The 18,558-nt window shown below is 36.5% G+C and overlaps 1 protein-coding gene across 8 annotated transcripts in view; it reads left to right on the top strand.

Moving 5' to 3' along the window:
* USP28 (ubiquitin specific peptidase 28) overlaps nt 1-18,558 on the top strand; it is a 55,985-nt gene that overhangs the window by 34,158 nt on the left and 3,269 nt on the right. For 4 of the 8 annotated variants that reach the window (XM_063094456.1, XM_063094457.1, XM_063094458.1 and 1 more), the window contains 14 exons: nt 466-593; nt 3,302-3,397; nt 6,243-6,422; nt 8,506-8,726; nt 9,620-9,690; nt 11,425-11,653; nt 12,602-12,796; nt 13,381-13,520; nt 13,682-13,867; nt 14,837-14,932; nt 15,627-15,805; nt 15,923-16,001; nt 16,926-17,005; nt 17,548-17,671. In XM_063094456.1, the coding sequence (XP_062950526.1) occupies nt 466-593; nt 3,302-3,397; nt 6,243-6,422; nt 8,506-8,726; nt 9,620-9,690; nt 11,425-11,653; nt 12,602-12,796; nt 13,381-13,520; nt 13,682-13,867; nt 14,837-14,932; nt 15,627-15,805; nt 15,923-16,001; nt 16,926-17,005; nt 17,548-17,671 (2,004 nt within the window). The remainder of the gene's footprint in view (nt 1-465; nt 594-3,301; nt 3,398-6,242; nt 6,423-8,505; nt 8,727-9,619; nt 9,691-11,424; nt 11,654-12,601; nt 12,797-13,380; nt 13,521-13,681; nt 13,868-14,836; nt 14,933-15,626; nt 15,806-15,922; nt 16,002-16,925; nt 17,006-17,547; nt 17,672-18,558) is intronic. The other 4 variants (XM_063094461.1, XM_063094460.1, XM_063094459.1 and 1 more) reach the window with 3 other exon arrangements.

Raw genomic sequence — 18,558 nt, 5'->3', positions numbered from 1 at the left:
TAAATAGTACATAATATATGTGCATACAGTAGTTTTTTTAGCTGATTCATGGAGACAGTTGTTTTCCTTCACTGTGTGTTGTCTGGATCATAATTTCACATTCTTTGGTTAAGCTCGCTAAATTCAGGTTTCAACTGATAACTTAATGAATGAGTTGAGTAGCTTCACACAGTTGACACATTCAAGGGTGGTTATTTCTGAGGATGATGGTTGAGTAAAATGCTGTTGGCTGGCTAGTAAATTTGGAATCTTGAGGAATGTTTGACCATGTTCTCTAAGAGTATGATTCCGAGTATTCTTAAGTGCACTTTAGTATTTGGGATTAAAAAATGCTCTAGTATGAGTTTGATTTGAATATAAATTCCATACCAAAAAAAAAGGAAATTTGAGAGAGATATTTTAAATCTAACTATTATTATTTCCTAAAATTAACTTTTTTCTTCCACATTTCTACTCCTGACATAGCGTTGGTTTACAAAGCTACCTCCAGTGTTAACCTTTGAACTCTCAAGATTTGAGTTCAATCAGTCCCTTGGGCAGCCCGAGAAAATTCACAATAAGCTGGAATTTCCTCGGATTATTTATATGGACAGGTGAGTTCTTGGTTGATTGTCTTCCTGATGTATTGCAGCAGTAGGAATGAGCTTGTACTAAGTATACTGTGGATAGAATCACTCAGAGGACTTGATAATATGCAAGTTTGGATTTGGTGGATCTAGGTTTGGGTACATGAGTTTGCATTTCTTGTTTTGTTTTTTAATTTATTCGGCACCTGGCTGGTACAGTTATCTGTGCCCTTGACCTTGGTGTTACAACACTGTGCTCTAACCAACTGAGCTAACCGGCCACCCCAAGAGTTTGTATTTCTAACAGGCTCCCAGGATGATGCTAATGATGGCGTCTGATCTCTGGACCACAATTTGAGTAGCTAGGCTTTAGGTAAAGGCCTTGCTATTTGCAGGTTAAGAACAATACTTCCAGCCAAATAGCCACCAGAACAGTCAAGATATAGGACATCTCCATCACCTGAAAGTTTTCTTTTGCAGTCAGTCTCTTTCTCCCACTCCCAGGCCCTGGCAACCACTTACTTATTTTCTGGCCCTGTAATTTTGCATTTCTGAATGTCATATTAGTGACATTAGTATTTAGTATGTGCCCTGTGTGGCTTTCCCTTAGGATAATGTTTTTGGGATTCACCCATGTTATTGCACATATAAGTAGTTTGTTCCTTTTTTTGTTTATTTGTTTGTTCTTCATGAGTTAATTTGAAGTTTGTTCCTTTTTATTGTTGAGTATTATTGTATTGTATGTATGTACACTCACTGCATGGGGCATTTTTACCATTCACTAGTTGGTGGATATTTCAAATGTATCCAGTTTTAGGCTATTATTAATAAAGCTACCATGAACATTTACGTACAAGCCTTGGCATGGTTTTTAGTTCTTTAGGGTAAAATACCTAGGAGTGGGATTTTTGGGTTGTGTGAAAAGTGTATGTTTACCTTTATAAGAAATTTTCAAATAGTTTTCTAAAGTAACTATACAATATTACATTTCCACCAGCAGTCTACAAGAGCTCCATTTGCTCCAAATCCTTGCCAGTGCTTAGAACTATAAGTCATTCAAATTTAAATTTTAGCCACTCCTAATGGACGTGGAGGAATACCATTTTTTTAAATTTGTATTTCCCTGATAATGATGTTGAGTGTCTTTTCACGAGCTTAATTAATAATAATTTGTATATTTTCTTTGGTGAAGTATCTATTTAAATCTTTTGTCCACTTTTTAATTGAGTTGATTGTCTTAATACTGAGTTGTTAGAGTTCTTTATATAAGGGTACTTTAAAAAGTTCATGGAAAAATAGAATTAAAAGGTAATACGAACTTTCCACAAACTTTTTAAAGTATCCTTGTATATTTTAGATACATATATTTTAGATACAAATATTTTCTGTGTGTGCTTGTCTCTTTCATTTTGTTATCAATGTCTTTAGAAGAGCAGAAGTTGTTAGTTTTGATGAAGTCTAGTATATCAGTTTTTCTTCTATAATTTGTACCTTTTCTGTTTTCTGTTTCAGAAATTTTTGCTAACCCAAGGTCACAAAGATTTTTCTCATTTTTTTTCCTAGAAATTTTTTAGTTTTAGCTTTTTTATTAGAACTATGAATCATTTAGAGTTTATGTTATGAACTTATATTCATATGGTATGAAATAAGGGTTTTTTTGGAGAGGGAGGGAGGCGTGTGGGTGTCCAGTTGTTCAAGCACCATTCATTGAAAAGACTCTCCTATCCCACAAACATATATTTGTGAGTCTATTTCTGGAGTCTCTATTCTGTCCATCAATCTTATGCCAGTGCCACATTGTATTGATTACTGTGGTTTATTGTAAATCTTGACATCAAATAGTATGAATCCTCCAACTTTGTTCTTTTTCAAAGTCGTTTTGGCTATTCTGGTCCTTTGAATTTCTATATAAATTTTAGCGGCTTGTCAGTTTCTACCAAATGGCTATCAGATTTTGATTGGGATTGTGTCAAACCTGAAGATCGGTTTGGAGAGAACTGATGTCTTAATAACATTGAATCCTTAAATCTGTGAATATAGTATAGTTCCATTTATTTAAGTCTTCATTAATTTATCTCAACAATATTTTATAATTTTTAGTGTATGGGTCTTACACACATTTGATTAAATTCATCCCTAAATAATTAGTGCTTTTGATGTTATTATTTTACTTTTCATTTATCAGTATATAGAAACTGTTCTTTATCAGTATATAGAAACTGTTCTTTATCAGTATATAGAAATGCTGTTGATTTTTTTTTCATTTTTCAATTGACTTTGTATACTTTGACCTGATTAAACTCATTTATTAGTTCTTTATTTTTTCCTTTTTTTCCCCCACTTCTGAGAAGTTGTGAATGAAACTTATTAGTTCTGTTGTGTTTTTCTAGATTCCTTTGAGATTTTCCATATAGACAATCATGCCATCTCCAATTAAAAGGCAGCTTTACTTCTTCCTTTACTATCTGTATGCCTATTATTTTGTTTCTTACCTCACTGCACTGGCTGTGCCTTCATAAAACATTGAATAGAAGTGGCAAGAGTGGGTATCCTCGCCTTGTTCCTGGTCTTAGGTGAATGTATTAGTCTTTCACTATCAAGTATAATGTTAGCTGTGCGTTTTTCATAGATGCCGTTGATTTAGTTGAGGAAGTTTCTTTGTATCCCTATTTGCTGAGACTTTGTGTCATTAATGTTTTAAGATATAAATTGTGTTTACGGTGTTATTTGCTTAGGTACATGTACAGGAGCAAGGAACTTATTCGAAATAAGAGAGAGTGTATTCGACAGTTGAAAGAAGAAATAAATGTTCTGCAGCAAAAATTGGAAAGGTGAGTTGTGGACACATTCATGCGTAGAAACGTAAAAGATACAGAGTAGAATATTAAAATAAGATAATTTGTTTATATTTAAAAATTAATTCAGAGTTTAAGTATTAACTAGGATATTTTATAAAATAGCTAAGAAAATTTTTTTTCTAAGTGTGAAGCAGCGTTCAAGATCAGCTAGTATTATCCATGAGTAAACAGTAGTCCCAGGGGACCTAAGTGACCCAAAGTCACATAGCTAATTATTGTCAGTGAACCAAGGAGAACCCAAATTCTGGTTACATAGCCTTTTACTTTTTCTACTCCATTTTCCGTCTTTTTCACAAACATGAGAGAAGCAACTGTCATAATGCTTCAATCTACTTGTCTTGGAAAAGCAGCTTCTGAATATCTAGGAAAGTTAAAAAATAATGCTGTTCTACCTAGGGCAGTGCTAACTGATCAAAAGTGCTAATATTTCTGACACATACCGGGTCCTTTATCTTACGGGGGAATCTTTACTTTTCTGTTGGTTTGCTTTGCACTATGGAATCACCCTGTGATTTCCTTGAGAAGAGTCAGTGTAATTACTTTCTAGCCTAGGGAGATCCCATTGATTTAGCATTTAAGGATATCTCATGCACTGTCAATGGCTTTTTTCCTTTTCATCTACTTAACAATTTCTCACCTATCACAGCCCTACCTCCACCCACTCCATTGCTAGTTTAATTATTTCCCTGAAGATCAATACCTTCCATACCAGGCCCAAAATTGACCCTGCCCCCTGAGCCCCCCCCCCCCCAGCTTCCTCTCTCACGCAGGAGGAACTTACCCACGATGTACTGTGACCAGTCTTCCATTGGTATTAATAGAGACTTCAGCTGAAAATTGATTCCCCAGATACTGTCAAGGAAGTGATTTACAGGACTCTAAGTGTGGCAGTATTTTACTTTAAAGGTTTTAGTGATAATTTTTAAGGCTGGAAAATTTTAATTATTTTTATAGAACCAAACATACCTAATGTTTTATATTTTTATAGCTCAAAAATACCCAATTTACCAGTAGCCAACAAGATATTCTCACTTATTTGGATTTTAAAATAGAGTATAGGAGCATTTTTCTTAGTATGATATTACTTTTGTTTTCAATACAATGACTTACAATTTTCAGATAATTTTATTTATTTATTTTTTTGAAGTTACACATATCTGCTTTTATATGTGTGACATACTCCTTAAAAAATGTACAAGAAACTGTTAATGGATACCATTAGGTGGTAGAACTGAGATAGGAGCAGATGACTTTTAGAGTCTACACTTTCTTGTATTTGAATTTTCTTCCAGTTACATGCATTACTTTTATTGTTGAAGAGTAAAGATATTTACCATCTTTTTTAAGATAACGTTGATATAATTTTAAAAATAAGATTTCTTTTGTACAGTGTAGACATCTTTTTTGAAACCACTTTTGCTCTGATTCTACTAAATTAATACAGGTGCTGCATTGTATGAAGTAGTTGGTCCTATAAGTTGTCTAAAAGAATTCAGTAGAAGAACACAAAAATGATTATGTCATAAAATTGAAGATAATTTCTCAGAGAAAAATTTTCCCTAAGATTTTACATAAGTATTTTGTATTAAAATGAAGAGTTACAGATGTAAAATGGTGACTTAAAATCTTATGACTGATTGTCAATGCTGCATTGCATATGAACTTTGAAAGATAAATAGAATTCAGATAAGCTGATAATAGCAGAAGTGAAGGCAAGGAAATACATCTAAGGAATAGGACAGTTCTCTAAGATTTTTCAACCTTTACATATTTTACATCCTTTTAAATGAAAGCTGTGACTTTATGTGGCAAGCAGATTTTAATTTTATTTTTCAATATATGGTTGACTTTGAGTTGCATTTTATTTCATTTTCCACTAGTATTTTCACTTAGTAGTGTTCTTTTTGACATAGAAACAGATGGTTTTTCTTCTTCTGAATTTTGAACCTGTTTTTTTCTTCCGCTTTATTCAGAGAAGGAAAATGTGAAGTGAAGAGAAGGAAAGCTGTAAATGGGAATTAGGTGTTGATAAAGGCCACAGTTTAAGAAAACTGGTGAATCTTTCTTCTACAGGGTCCCAAATACCCTATAATGCATACACCTGTTCAGTGGCATAGGCCAGGCATCAATTATTGAAGATTTGGTTAGGATGAATGTCATACTAAGTGATATCATACTACGATGGAATCCCAGAATTATAGAGTTAGCTGTACCAACCAGTCAGGTTGATTATCGTACCATTTAAAGTCTGTCTGCTTTAGTGAACTCTAAAATTCATTAAACCGTATATTTATTGAATCTAAAGTAATGCACTAATAATGGCAGAATAGTGGATATTATTAAATTATTTGTTTATTACTTTGGTCACGTACTTGAAGATATTTATTATTTGCTCATTCTAAACAAATAAAAAAAGTAGCTGGTTTAAAGGGCAGAAAAGAAAAAACTCTTGGGTACTAGCTCACCAGAATTATTTTCACATTTAGGTCCTAGTAATATGTCTATTTTTCCTTTAAGAAATAATTTATTTTTATGACCAGAGCCTAAATGTGATATGACATCAAGAGAAAGCATTGATCAGGAACTTACTTGAAGTGTTTCCTGACAGATATAAAACTTTAGATTGTTAGCAGTTTTAACTTACGTAGTTAGAAAATTTTTACCCTATAGATTGTTTGAGAAACCTATTAAATATTGTATAGCCTTTAGGAATAAGCCTTTCCATTGACTCTCCATTCAGTAAACAAATCTTTCGTCAGCAAATCTTAAAATCCAAAGCAAGCTTGGGTAGTCGAGAACCATTGTCTTTGTGTCTTAGGTACGTGAAGTATGGCTCAGGCCCGGCTCGGTTCCCACTCCCGGACATGTTGAAATATGTTATTGAATTTGCTAGTACAAAACCTGCTTCAGAAAGCTGCCCGACTCAAGGTGACACACACATGACAGTACCACTTTCTTCAGTGCACTGCCCGGTTTCTGACCTGACATCCAAGGAAAGGTAATGAAAACAACATTTTTAAGTGATATGTATTGTTTTTCTGGTTTAATTTGAACTATGCATCATCTCTCCACCTGATAAACACTCACCCTGTAAGAGCTTAGGGAACCGTGAGCTCTGTCTAAAGGGAAGGATTTGCCAGCGGTCACTTGTGTGGGAGTGTTTATAACTCCCACTAGTGCACTTGTCTTGCCCACAGGATGATTGGGATTATTTCAGAGCCTTCTCGAACTGTCCACAATAGGGTTCATACTGCACCAGGGCCACCTTGTTTTGAGGTATAAGCCAGCTGCCACTTAAGGCCTTTCTCAGAGGAAACTTCAAGCGCTGTTCTTCCCAAACATCTCATGCTCCCCATCTTCTGTGAAGTATGCACAACTAAGTAAACATCAAGGAAGAGAGACTTATTCATGAATAGAAAATTAAAACATGAAAAAGAGCTAGCTAGAAATTGAAGAGGACAATCTTAAGAGGCTTGTCTAGTGAAGAAGTTGGGAGGTCAAATTGCATGAACTCTCTGATTCTATTCTAGCTCAGCTCTGTTCAACAATCTTTATAGTTCAGAGGGTCAGCTCTGATCATGTTTGATATGTGTGTCCTGGCTAATACCCATGAAAAAAATAGTTAAACTTGTATGTTAAAAACGCAGCCATTTTTCCTGACACCCTGCCCCCCCCCCCATTAGTATTTATTCATTCATGTATACGTAGAAATGCTTGTCTGGATAGAACATTCCAAATTTTAAGAATGATCTCTTGGGTATCTGGGGTTGGGCGGTTTTTTCACTTTTTATACTCTACTTATGCATTTGGATATTTTTTTAAATAGAATGTTTCATGTATTTTGTGAAATATAAATGGTTTTAATTTTTAAAAAGTGGTTGGTCAGGCTATTTAATAAAATAAAATAATACTACTTGATATTATTAGATTTCAAAGTTACTGTGTGTGTATAATAATCTCTTCTGAGATTGAGATACCTGCTCTCTTGCTCATATTGGTATTATTTTTTCATATGTATGGATCCTTAGGGAGAAGAGATTTTCTCCGTAATTTTTTGCATGTGCCAGAGGGGGAGGGATGGAGTAGGATTTCTTTTAAGTTAAAGCTAAAAGAAGTTTATATTTTTCAGTTTTGGTATGAAAGAGAAAACTAAGTATAATTAGAAGCTTATTTTATATTCCTGTCTTTTCCTCTATGTGCAGGCTTTCTCTGACAATAGTTAATTAGTAGATAAATTAACATTTACTTTACATACTTGATTCTCTGTTCATTCACAGCAACGATATGATGAAGTTAATATTTACATTTTGTAGATGAGGTATTAGATTACTTACCTGAGGCTAATTCCTCTTCCTTGGGTATTTAGCTAAAGTGTGGTAGGGCTGGGATAATCTGACCTGAAACCCTGCCCGCTGAACTCTCCCAAGGTGTGAGTTGGATGTTCAGTTGATACTTTATTTTTCTTGGCTTCTGTGTATTTTGATCCTGGATGGATAGCCTCACTTTAGTTGATTACATCTTGGGAACTCTATAGTTGATTCCTTGATTCTTCCAGTCCCACCCTTCTCTTTTCCATCTTCCCTCTTGTTCCTATTTCATGAGAAGGCGTTATAATTAGTGATTAGAGAACATGAATCATAGTCTTTGGCAGGTCTGGGTTAAATCCCTTTCTATCACCTATTAGTGAATTTGGCTAAGTTGCTTAATTTCTTTAAAGTTTAGGTTTGTATGTTTTGTTTTGTTTTGTTTTGTTTTTGGCATCTGGCCAATACTAGGGATCTGAACCTGTGCTCCTGGTGTTACAATGCTGCAGTCTAACCAACCAAGCTAATCAGCCAGCCTCAAAGTTTAGGTTTCTTTCTGTAAAATACGGATAGTAATTTACCCAGCTAAAGATACCCAGGTAGTATCTGCCCACTAGGTAAATTATGTTAAATGAGATGATACATATAAAGAAAAGTTTTGGCTCAATACCTTTACAGAGTTAATACTAAATAATAGCAACTTGAATTCCAAAACACATTATTTAGGCCAAGATATCTTTTGGAAATTATCATAGCATGATTTTTGTCTTCCTTTAGTACAAGTACAGAAAGCTCTTCTCAGGATGTCGAAAGTACCTTTTCTTCTCCTGAAGATACTCTACACAAGTCTAAGATAATGAATAAGCCACTTACATCTTCCCGGTCTTCCATGGCAATGCCTGCACACCCAGCTCCTCGAACGGTCACAGATGAGGAGATAACCTTTGTTAAGACCTGTCTTCAGAGGTGGAGGAGTGAGATTGAACAAGATATACAAGGTCGGCTCTTTTAGAACTTGTCAAAATAGTTACACTGCCTTTTCTGTTTGTTTGAATATATAGAAGTTAGTCACCTTGATACATTTCCTGCCGTTGCTGTACACGCTGTTGAATTTTAGCATAGTAATTGTGACTTCTTTTGGACATTTAGTGTCCTGTAAGATTGGTTCATACCCTCATTATACAGCTGTGGAACGATCCCTCCTAGATTCCCTACTCGACATTTCTAAAAATTCCTAAAACTTAGACACTCATGATCACCTTGCTAGGATTTTTCTGCAGCTTCCGATTCTGTTTCTGTAGCAGTTTAACTGAACTCTGGCTTCAGTTGACCCAGACTTATAATTTAGCTTCCCTAGATTTCTGCTTTTAAGTCTTTTCCATATGAAGCATGCTTTACTGAAGGTTGATGATGCAGAGAATATTTGAGCATTACACACAATGTAAAATTGAATTATTCAGCATTCTACTCTTAAAAGTCCTTTGGCCTTATGGCTGTATTGCTTAGACTATCCTTTCTCCCCTTTCTTTTTCCTTTTATCTAGGGAACGAAAAGACAAATGAAACTCCAGTTTCCTCTCAAGTTTTTATTTAGAGAATTTTAGCCCTACCCTTTGTTCTGCCTTCTCATATCAGATCCTGCCTGAGGGACATATATTTTACACCAAGTGCCAATAGATAATTTTTTAAAACCTTAATGTAATTATATTGAACGAAAAGCCTTCATAACCTAAAGTGCTAGCTGTTTTAATACTGCATACTACTTTATAGTTCATAGACGAAGTTGGAATCATTAGAACCCTAGATACAGATAAGCAATACTTTTTGCTGAGTTGAAGTAGCCTGTTTGACATGGAATGAGATCATTTTAACAAAATATTCTTTTTTAACAGATTTAAAGAATTGTATTACAAGCACTACCCAGACTATTGAGCAGATGTACTGTGATCCTCTCCTTCGTCAGGTAGAATGAAAATTGATGGGAAAAGTAGTCAAGGCATGTGCTAATTGCAGATACAAAAAGAAAATTTCTTAGTTTTCTTTGAAACCGAATGGGAATCTCCCTGAAATACAAGAATAAATTTATGATAGAAATTATACTTTCTATTTTTCTATTTTAGGCTGAAGAAAGCAGTATAATTTTTACCAGCAATAGAACTGAAAACATTTGTTTTGATTGTGCCACATGGTATTTTTTTCATTTAATGGAAAGGTTTGCTGTCAAATATTAATAAGAATTTCCTCACAAAATGGTAATTTAATTAGTGCAGTGGGTGCAACATAACCTGGGAAGAGTTACAGGTATAAAATGATGACTTAAAATCTTATGACTGACTGTGGCACATGAACTTTGCAATATCCATCCTTTCCAAAATATCGTGGTCCTTCATGATCTTTAATTTAGCAGCATGCCTTAAAGCTTTATTTTTGTAATAACTTGTAACTCCAAAAGGGTGTTAGGTGGGGCAGAAATTCTTAGTGTCCACGTTTTGTTTAGAGTGACATTCCGGGTGTGGAGGGATGAAGAACCTCTGGTCAGGGCCTGGCCTTGCAGTGGCTCTGTGTGAATGGCTTTAGGAGGACAGCTCTGTTTCTGGAGCATCATTGAGGCACAGTTCTGTGCACCACAGGAACGTACCATGTGGATCTTGGGGTTGCCTCAGTTTCTTTTTTGTGTTATTTCAAAATCTTCACTACCAGTAAAAACATGTAAAGATTAAGTGCCAGTTATTTCATTCCACAACTGGCTTTTCTTTCTTTTGCAACACTTACATTTAAGTGTTGCTCGGTTTTTTCCATATTGAAAAAGTACAGTTGACCCTTGAACAACACAGGTTTGAACTGCGTGGGGCTACTTATATGTGGATTTTTTTCCAGTATATTTCAATGTTGTTTAAATATATTTTCCCTTATGATTTTCTTATATTTTCTTTCTCTAGCTTACTTTATTGTAAGAATGCGGTATGTAATACATATAACATACAAAATGTGTGTTAATCAACTGTTTATGTCATTAGGAAGGCTTTTCTGGCCAAGAGTAGGCTAGGAGTCAAAAGTTACACACGGATTTTCAACTGTGTGGGGTGTTGACCTTTCTGACCCCCAGATTGTTCAAGGGTCAACTGTAGATGCTTTTCAGATGTTGAAACAAACAAGTATGTAGTTAAAAGGGTCTTCACCTCAAGTAGGTGGATGATCACTCACAAGAAGAAATATGAGGAACACGTGACTGATTTATAATGAAATATGCTAACTTAAATGTTGGTACCAAATAAAATAGGCATATAATGAGATAGCTGCTAAACTTGTTTTTATGTCCAAAATACAGTATATACATTTTCTCAATGTGAATGGTCATGATTCTATTTTTAGAAAACCGAGTCTTGAATTGGAAAGGTAAATAGATGTAGGCTATCTTTGGTTTTAGATCTGTAATCCTAAGTATTTAGAGTTGAAAGAGTCTTCAGAGAGGTCATCTGGTTCAACTGTCTCTGGCTTTAAAGATTCAGGAACTGAGACATAATCGATAGATTCCAAAGCTGGGTTTTTGTTATTTCAAAATTTGTTATGATACACACATATATAAATAGTCATTTTTCCTGTCTGATAATTGGAAACAGTTTTGAATTTTAACAACCTAAACTTTATCAGATTACTTTGCTTAACTTCACCGAAAAATGCACTTTCTGATTTTCAGGTGCCTTATCGCTTGCACGCAGTTCTTGTTCATGAAGGACAAGCAAATGCTGGACACTACTGGGCCTACATCTATAATCAACCCCGACAGATCTGGCTCAAGTACAATGACATCTCTGTTACTGAATCTTCCTGGGAAGAACTCGAAAGAGATTCCTTTGGAGGTGTGAGAAATGTCAGTGCTTACTGTCTGATGTATATTAATGACAAGCTGCCCCACTTCAATGCAGGTAAAAATATATTAGGAGAACCCAGAGATTGGGGAAAATCTGTACTGTCCAGGGAGGGAACAGTTTTGTACTTCCATTTAAAAACTTTAAACTATAATTTTATTGTTATTATGTAATAATGCATTTTTAAAATACAAACAATATACAAGGGAATAAAAAGGAAAAATGTTTGCTTTCTTACTTCCATCCTTTTTTTTTTTTTTTTTTGGCAGCTGGCCTGTATAGGGATCTGAACCCGTGACCTTGGGCTTATAAGACTATATACTCTAACTAACTGATCTGCTTCCATCCTGAACCACTGCTGGTCCAATCCCCAACAAATATACACTGTTACATTTCTTATATAGTCTTCAAGAAATGTTCTATGCATATGCTAGATTTTATTTCCCTGTATCTCCCACCACACCCCTATTTTTCCCCAAATAGAGTATTTTTCCATTCAATTCTGCACCTTTTTCATTAATTGAATATTTAGCAATCTCTGTATTTTCCTAAATAGAACCTACTCATTCTTTTTAACAACCGCCTAATAATTTCATTCCATGGACAATATGTGCATATAATGTATTTAACCAGCCTCCCATTGATAGACTTTCCAATTTTCTCTAGTTTTTTTCTCTTTTAGTGACATCCTTATACACACATTTTTTGCCCTTTGGAGAACAGCTTTTAAATTTTAAAAGTGGATTTGCCTGAACAGTTTTATGCTTCTCATAATACTACTACTAATGCCAATAGCAATAATAATTGTCATTTATATTGGTACTTTACTCTTTAATGCATGCTTTCAAACTTTATTTCTGATGGAGTATTTATGCATGTATGTATTTTTAGTTAGTAAGAAAAAGATGAAATGTCCTGTTTTCTTCCTTTCTAGAAAGGACCTTTTGGTTCTTAGTGACCTTTTGCTGGAGAGTGCTCCATTTAACTGTCTTTGTTTTCCCTCAGAGGCAGCCCCAAATGAGTCTAATCAAATGTTAGAAGAAGTGGAAGCCCTCTCTGTTGAACTTAAGCATTACATTCAGGAAGATAACTGGCGGTTTGAGCAGGAGGTAGAGGAGTGGGAAGAAGAGCAGTCTTGCAAAATCCCTCAAATGGAATCCTCCCCCAACTCCACATCACAGGATTCCTCTGCATCACAAGGTACCTGCGACGGGCATTCATGCCAGTGATGTAGTAACACTCATACTGCGCTCTCCCAGCCAGACCTGTACTCTTTAACTAACCACCTGATGTCTTCACAATATATTTCATGTATTTTTTTATTGCATAACCTGATGGAATAAATTGTGGCTTTTAAATGTGCTTTCTCACGAGCAGAGGTAATGTCAGAAATACTAGCTACCTATACTTTCACCGTGTCTGTAGTTTTGCTTATTTCCCAGATTGTAGGAGAAACTGTGATAGGATTAATAGGTAGACTTTATGAAAACTGTTCTCTAGAGGTGATGTTTCTAACAGATGGTTGTTTGTAGGAAGGCTTCTTGGCATAAAGAAATACGACAAAGTTGGGAGCATATTAAATTTTACAGAATCATCAGTATGTTCTTGCTGAAGTAGCTGTTTCTTGTCACAAGTTTCTAGGAGAAATTTGCATAGGCTTTTTAAAAAGTTGTGTTGGAAGGGTTGTGAATTATATTGTGTATCCATCTTGCTTACTTTTCATCAGCATATTCCAGATTTTTTTTCTCATCAGATGCTAACACCTTTGTACAATTCTTTGTCAGAGCCTCCAGGAGCCTCTTCTCATGGGGTTCGCTGCCTGTCATCTGAGCACGCTGTGATTGTAAAGGAACAGACTGCCCAGGCAATTGCGAACACAGCACGTGCCTATGAGAAGAGCGGTGTAGAAGCAGCATTGTGTGAGGTGAGAATGACTAAGAACCCCAAGTTCAGGAGGGGTGGGCTTTCAGCAGAAATTGCCAGCTTTCTCACATTTCTATTATTCTGTGTCTCTGCTACCTTTAACCAACCCCTCTTTATTTCTCCTGTTTTTTCTTATTCTCTCTCTCCCTTCTGCTGCCACAGCTTAAGGAAGCTGAACCCGAGAAGCCCATGCCCCAGGAAACAAACCATGCAGAGCAGTCAGAACAGCCCCAACAGGCTAATGACGCAGAATCTGCTGCCCAGCCTAATTCTGAGGTCTCTGAAGTCGAGATTCCCAGTGTGGGAAGGATTCTGGTTAGATCTGATGCAGATGGATATGATGAGGAGGTACAGAGATGAGTGCAGGATTTAGCTGTTTGTTGTCAGTCTTATATTTCCTTCTCGTGTGGCTAAATATACTTTTTTAGGGTATCTGGTAATGGCTAATATATGTTCATTGAAACATAATTGATAAGAAGGCCTGTCTAGTTATGACCTTAGTTACCATTTTTTAAAAGGTAGCCTTGCTCCTACTGTATGCTACTCCCAGTATATATCTGTCTACCCAGGCTTATTCTTATGGGCCACTGCAGATGACTCAGAAAGGTAGAATTTAGTTCCTGTTTTACTATTATGACCCAAAAATTGCCTTCTTATTTTAAGTAGGGAATCTTTGTTTTTATATCAGTCCACTGTTTTTCCTCCAAATATAAATTTGTCAGTTGTACATTGTGGATTGAAGTAGTTGTTTTTAATTCTAAAGCTTTAGGAAGAAGCTGTAGAACCCCAAATTATGCATTGTTGATCTGCTTTTCAATAGCACTGCACATAAATGATCATGAAATCCTGTCTCAGATTTTTCTTTAATCATTGAAAGGTTTTCATTTTATAGAATTATGTAGCCCCTAGTTTCCAGACTATTTTAAATGTATTTTTAAAATATTTGTGTATTTAAGATAAACACCCCAAAGTGCAGAACTAAATTGGAATTCTGACCTCAGACACTGCCCCTCTTAGAGCTGTAATTTAATGTAATTCTTCTGCAGTGCCATACTGGAGATATTTTTTGACATGCATCTTCATCCTGCTAAAGTAGAGAGAACGCTTAGTGTAGGAATAGGTTGTCTGGAGCAAGGCGTTGACATTATATAGAGGACGGGCTGGGAATGCACACAGGAACAGGGGGTGAAACTCGACTTGCAGTTGATGCTGGCAAGGTTGCTTCCCTGCAGCACTCTGTTCACCTTGCTCTCATATAGTCTTCTTTTGAACCTTTCTTTTCTTTTTCTCTCCATGGTTTGTGCCCTCTTGTGGTAGGTGATGCTGAGCCCTGCCATGCAAGGGGTCATCCTGGCCATAGCTAAAGCCCGTCAGACCTTTGACCGAGATGGGTCTGAAGCTGGGCTTATTAAGGTATCTCTGTTTTTAACATTCTGATCCTCATAAACAGGTATTATAATATTGGGACAATAATTCTACAAGATGGGAATAAAATGGGATTAAAGATGTCTTTTATCGAAGTGAAACATAAAACTCCCTTTCCTGTTTAATTAATGAACAGTTTGTCCCACAATACTTTTCGCTCCTCTTTTGGCACTGACTTGATTAGCAGTGCCTTTCTGTGTTAAACCTAGCCTAGAGTGGCTTTTGTTGTTGTTAGGAGATGTCTATTAACAAAGCTGTAAGTGAGATCATGCCATTGTAATTTGGGGGCCATAATATAAGAAAGTAGGCCATGCTTTTTAAGGTCTTTGAGTACAATGTAAAGTCCTTGAATAAAATTGGGTTTATATGGATTTTTAAAATTTAGGTCATTGGGGGACTCAAGTATATGCCTGAAACAACTAAAACTAAATATTTTTCTGAGAATTTCATGAGAAAAATGACTTTCTTATGAGTACATATGTCTTTGGTACTAGAATGCTAGAGAGTTTCATCCCTTATGAAATGCAAACAATTTTCATAGTTGCCTTTGTAATTCCTCACAAAGAAGAATTTGTTAGAAGTCTTCCTGGAATTAGGAGACCCTCTAGCCCTTAGGCATCAATTTTTATGTGCAGAAGCCTACAATGCACCAGTTTCTAACTATCAATTCTGTCTTTAATAGGCATTCCATGAAGAATACTCCAGGCTCTATCAGCTGGCTAAAGAGACCCCCACCTCTCACAGTGATCCTCGACTTCAACATGTCCTTGTCTACTTTTTCCAAAATGAAGCACCCAAGCGGGTAGTAGAAAGGACCCTTCTGGAACAGTTTGCAGATAAAAATCTTAGCTACGACGAAAGGTGAGAAGGGACCACTCAGGCGAGTCGCCTGTCTGTCTGGCTCTGGTAGACTGACCCCTCTGATGGGGAAGTTTGCCCCTTAGTCTCTCACTGCTTTCTGACCATTGTTCCACACAGATCGATCAGTATTATGAAGGTAGCTCGAGCTAAGCTGAAGGAAATCGGTCCAGATGACATGAATATGGAGGAGTACAAGGTAACGTCTTTTCTTTAAATCTGCAAAGTAAAAACATTAATTCCAGAGGCAAATGGTACTTGAGTCAGAATTAGCAATTTTGTGTTGTTATAGACTGACTTGTTTCCCCCCAAGCCACCCCCCAAAAAACCTGGAAGGGAATGAGTAAATGATCTTTTCTTACTCTCAGAATAGGAGGTTTCTTTATTTCCATTCTTCTGCTAGCATAAATCAGTGCCTCATTTCCCTTATATACCTACTTTAGCCTTGTCCTAGGCAGTACAATTTTGAAGTCATGCTTTTGGTTTGTTTTAAATGATATAGTTTTCAGATACGTATTAGGGGCTGGTCAGATGGCTCAGTTGGTTAAAGCACGGTGCTGATAACACCAAGGTTCAGGGTTTGGATTCCCTTACTGGCCAGCTGCCAAAAAATCCCCATGAAAAGCGAAACATATATAGCTGCAAATTTTCAAGAAAAACCATTGCATTCTATGTAAAACAATGTTATGTCCTACCTAAGGTGTGCCCAGCACACTCACTGAGCTTGAGTGTTGTACTGTATGATTTGGAACTGCCTTGTCCTTCCATTTTCCCCACATCTGGATGGTTTTGTCAGTATTTGGGAGGTCATCCGTTTAAGCTGGAGCCGAATGACTTTGACATGGGTGTTGGAAATTAAGATAATAAATTCCAAAGCTCATGTGAAATAAATACTTCTGTTCTACAGTGGAAGGAACAGAACATTGAAAATTAAAGTCAGTGGTAGACTTTTATTCTAAATGTTGAATAGGTTGTTATCTGAAAGCTTTTGTGTTTATTGTTTTTGTGCCTGGCCAGATGTGCTCAATAAGTATTTATATTGAATTTTAAAATTTACTATCGTGGAAAGTGCTGCCGTCATTCCTTGTGATCATAATCATTAATGGTAGTCGTTCCTTTTCAGAAGTGGCATGAAGATTATAGTTTGTTTCGAAAGGTGTCTGTGTATCTCCTAACAGGCCTGGAACTTTATCAAAAAGGAAAGTATGTCAGCGTTTTATTTCGTTAGGATTATTGGTCAGGACACTGTTATTTATTGATGCCCTCCCAGGAATGCTGAGTCACAGCCGAGCATAACCTCCCTTGTAATACATGTTCGTGTGCCTCTGCTCTTCCCAGAGCTTCTGAACATCACATGTCATTTTTCATCCTTCACATAATGAGATTTATTAGTAGAGAGATATATACTGTGCCAGACTTTCTTTGTGATAAATGAAGATGAACTCAGAAAGTTAATTTTTGAGTTGGCATGGACCCTAGTGAGCATATAGTCAACTTCTTTGTTTTAGAGATGGGAAAACCAAGGCCCAGGCAAGCTTCATGGGTTTCTTGGGGTTTTTGGCCAGTGTGTAGAAGAGCTAAGATTGGCTGCAATCTTTGGCCCTCAGGTTTTACCATGCTGACTCCATCTTTAAGACTTTCCCATAATTACAGCCAAATAGATTCTTGTGTTGGGGTACAATGACGTCTAAGGCCTAGATTTTGGCAAAAGAGCATGAGCTGTTGTTTATCTCCCATTTTCTAAGGTACCAAGAGGCACTGTCCTACCTGGTGTACGCCTACCAGAGCAATGCTGCTCTGCTAATGAAGGGTCCCCGCCGTGGGGTGAAGGAGTCGGTGATTGCTTTATACCGAAGAAAATGCCTTCTGGTTTGTACTGTTTGTAAAGCCTTAAGGGTTTTTTTTGCTTTTTATTTTTGTTTTTATTGTGTTTACTCCTGCTTCTTAAAGCCATGAACAGTTATAACTTAAAAAACAAAACAATTATCTCCAACAGGTTCTAGATATTTTTTCCACTCACGAGCACTTTTACATCCGAACGAGTTCTTTTCAGTTATAGTTAGTGAACATCATTCTTCTTCAGCCCCTGACAGAAGCTGAGATGAGACTCAGTCATCAGCCTGTCTGTGCCTTTCATGGGTGCCTGCGCTGTAGCTTTTGTCACATTGCTTCCCTGAGATTGTGAGCTCCCTGAGCACAGATCCTTTTCTTATTCAGCCATTTCCTCTGTGCATGGCATGTAGTAAGCATGTAATAAATTTTACATGTTGAGGAATACAGAACTTTTTAAGTTTTCCCTACTGTGCTACTGGGTAAAATTTTTAGTTAATTCTAAGAGGCTCTAGCTTTTTAAAAAAAGGTATGAACCATAAGAATTGGTCCTGTTTTGATAGCGTCATTGTCATACACTAGTGCAGACTAAATCCATCCTGACCTATTTTGCCTTTGGCAGCCCCATGGAAAGGCAGACCTATATCCCCTTGCCTACCTATGGGTTTGTACAGTGCTTGTCCTTCAGAGAGCTAGAAAGAGGTGGCTTGCTTTCAGATTGTGTGCTTGTGTTTGTTGCCCCTGTACTCAGCAGACTTTCCCTTCACAGAAGTCAGGCCAGCATTTCTACAACTGCCTTGGCCTTGTCTATACCAAATGGAGGAGATTAAATCATCATGTATATTCATCTCAGGAGCTTGATTTTCAGATTTATACTTTGATATCTGTATTAGTTATAGGTGTGGCATGGCCAGCTTGAAGCCAAA

This window comes from Cynocephalus volans, chromosome 4 (assembly GCF_027409185.1).
Source record: "Cynocephalus volans isolate mCynVol1 chromosome 4, mCynVol1.pri, whole genome shotgun sequence".
NCBI lineage: Eukaryota > Metazoa > Chordata > Mammalia > Dermoptera > Cynocephalidae > Cynocephalus > Cynocephalus volans.
This window is presented reverse-complemented; position numbering and strand designations above follow the sequence as displayed.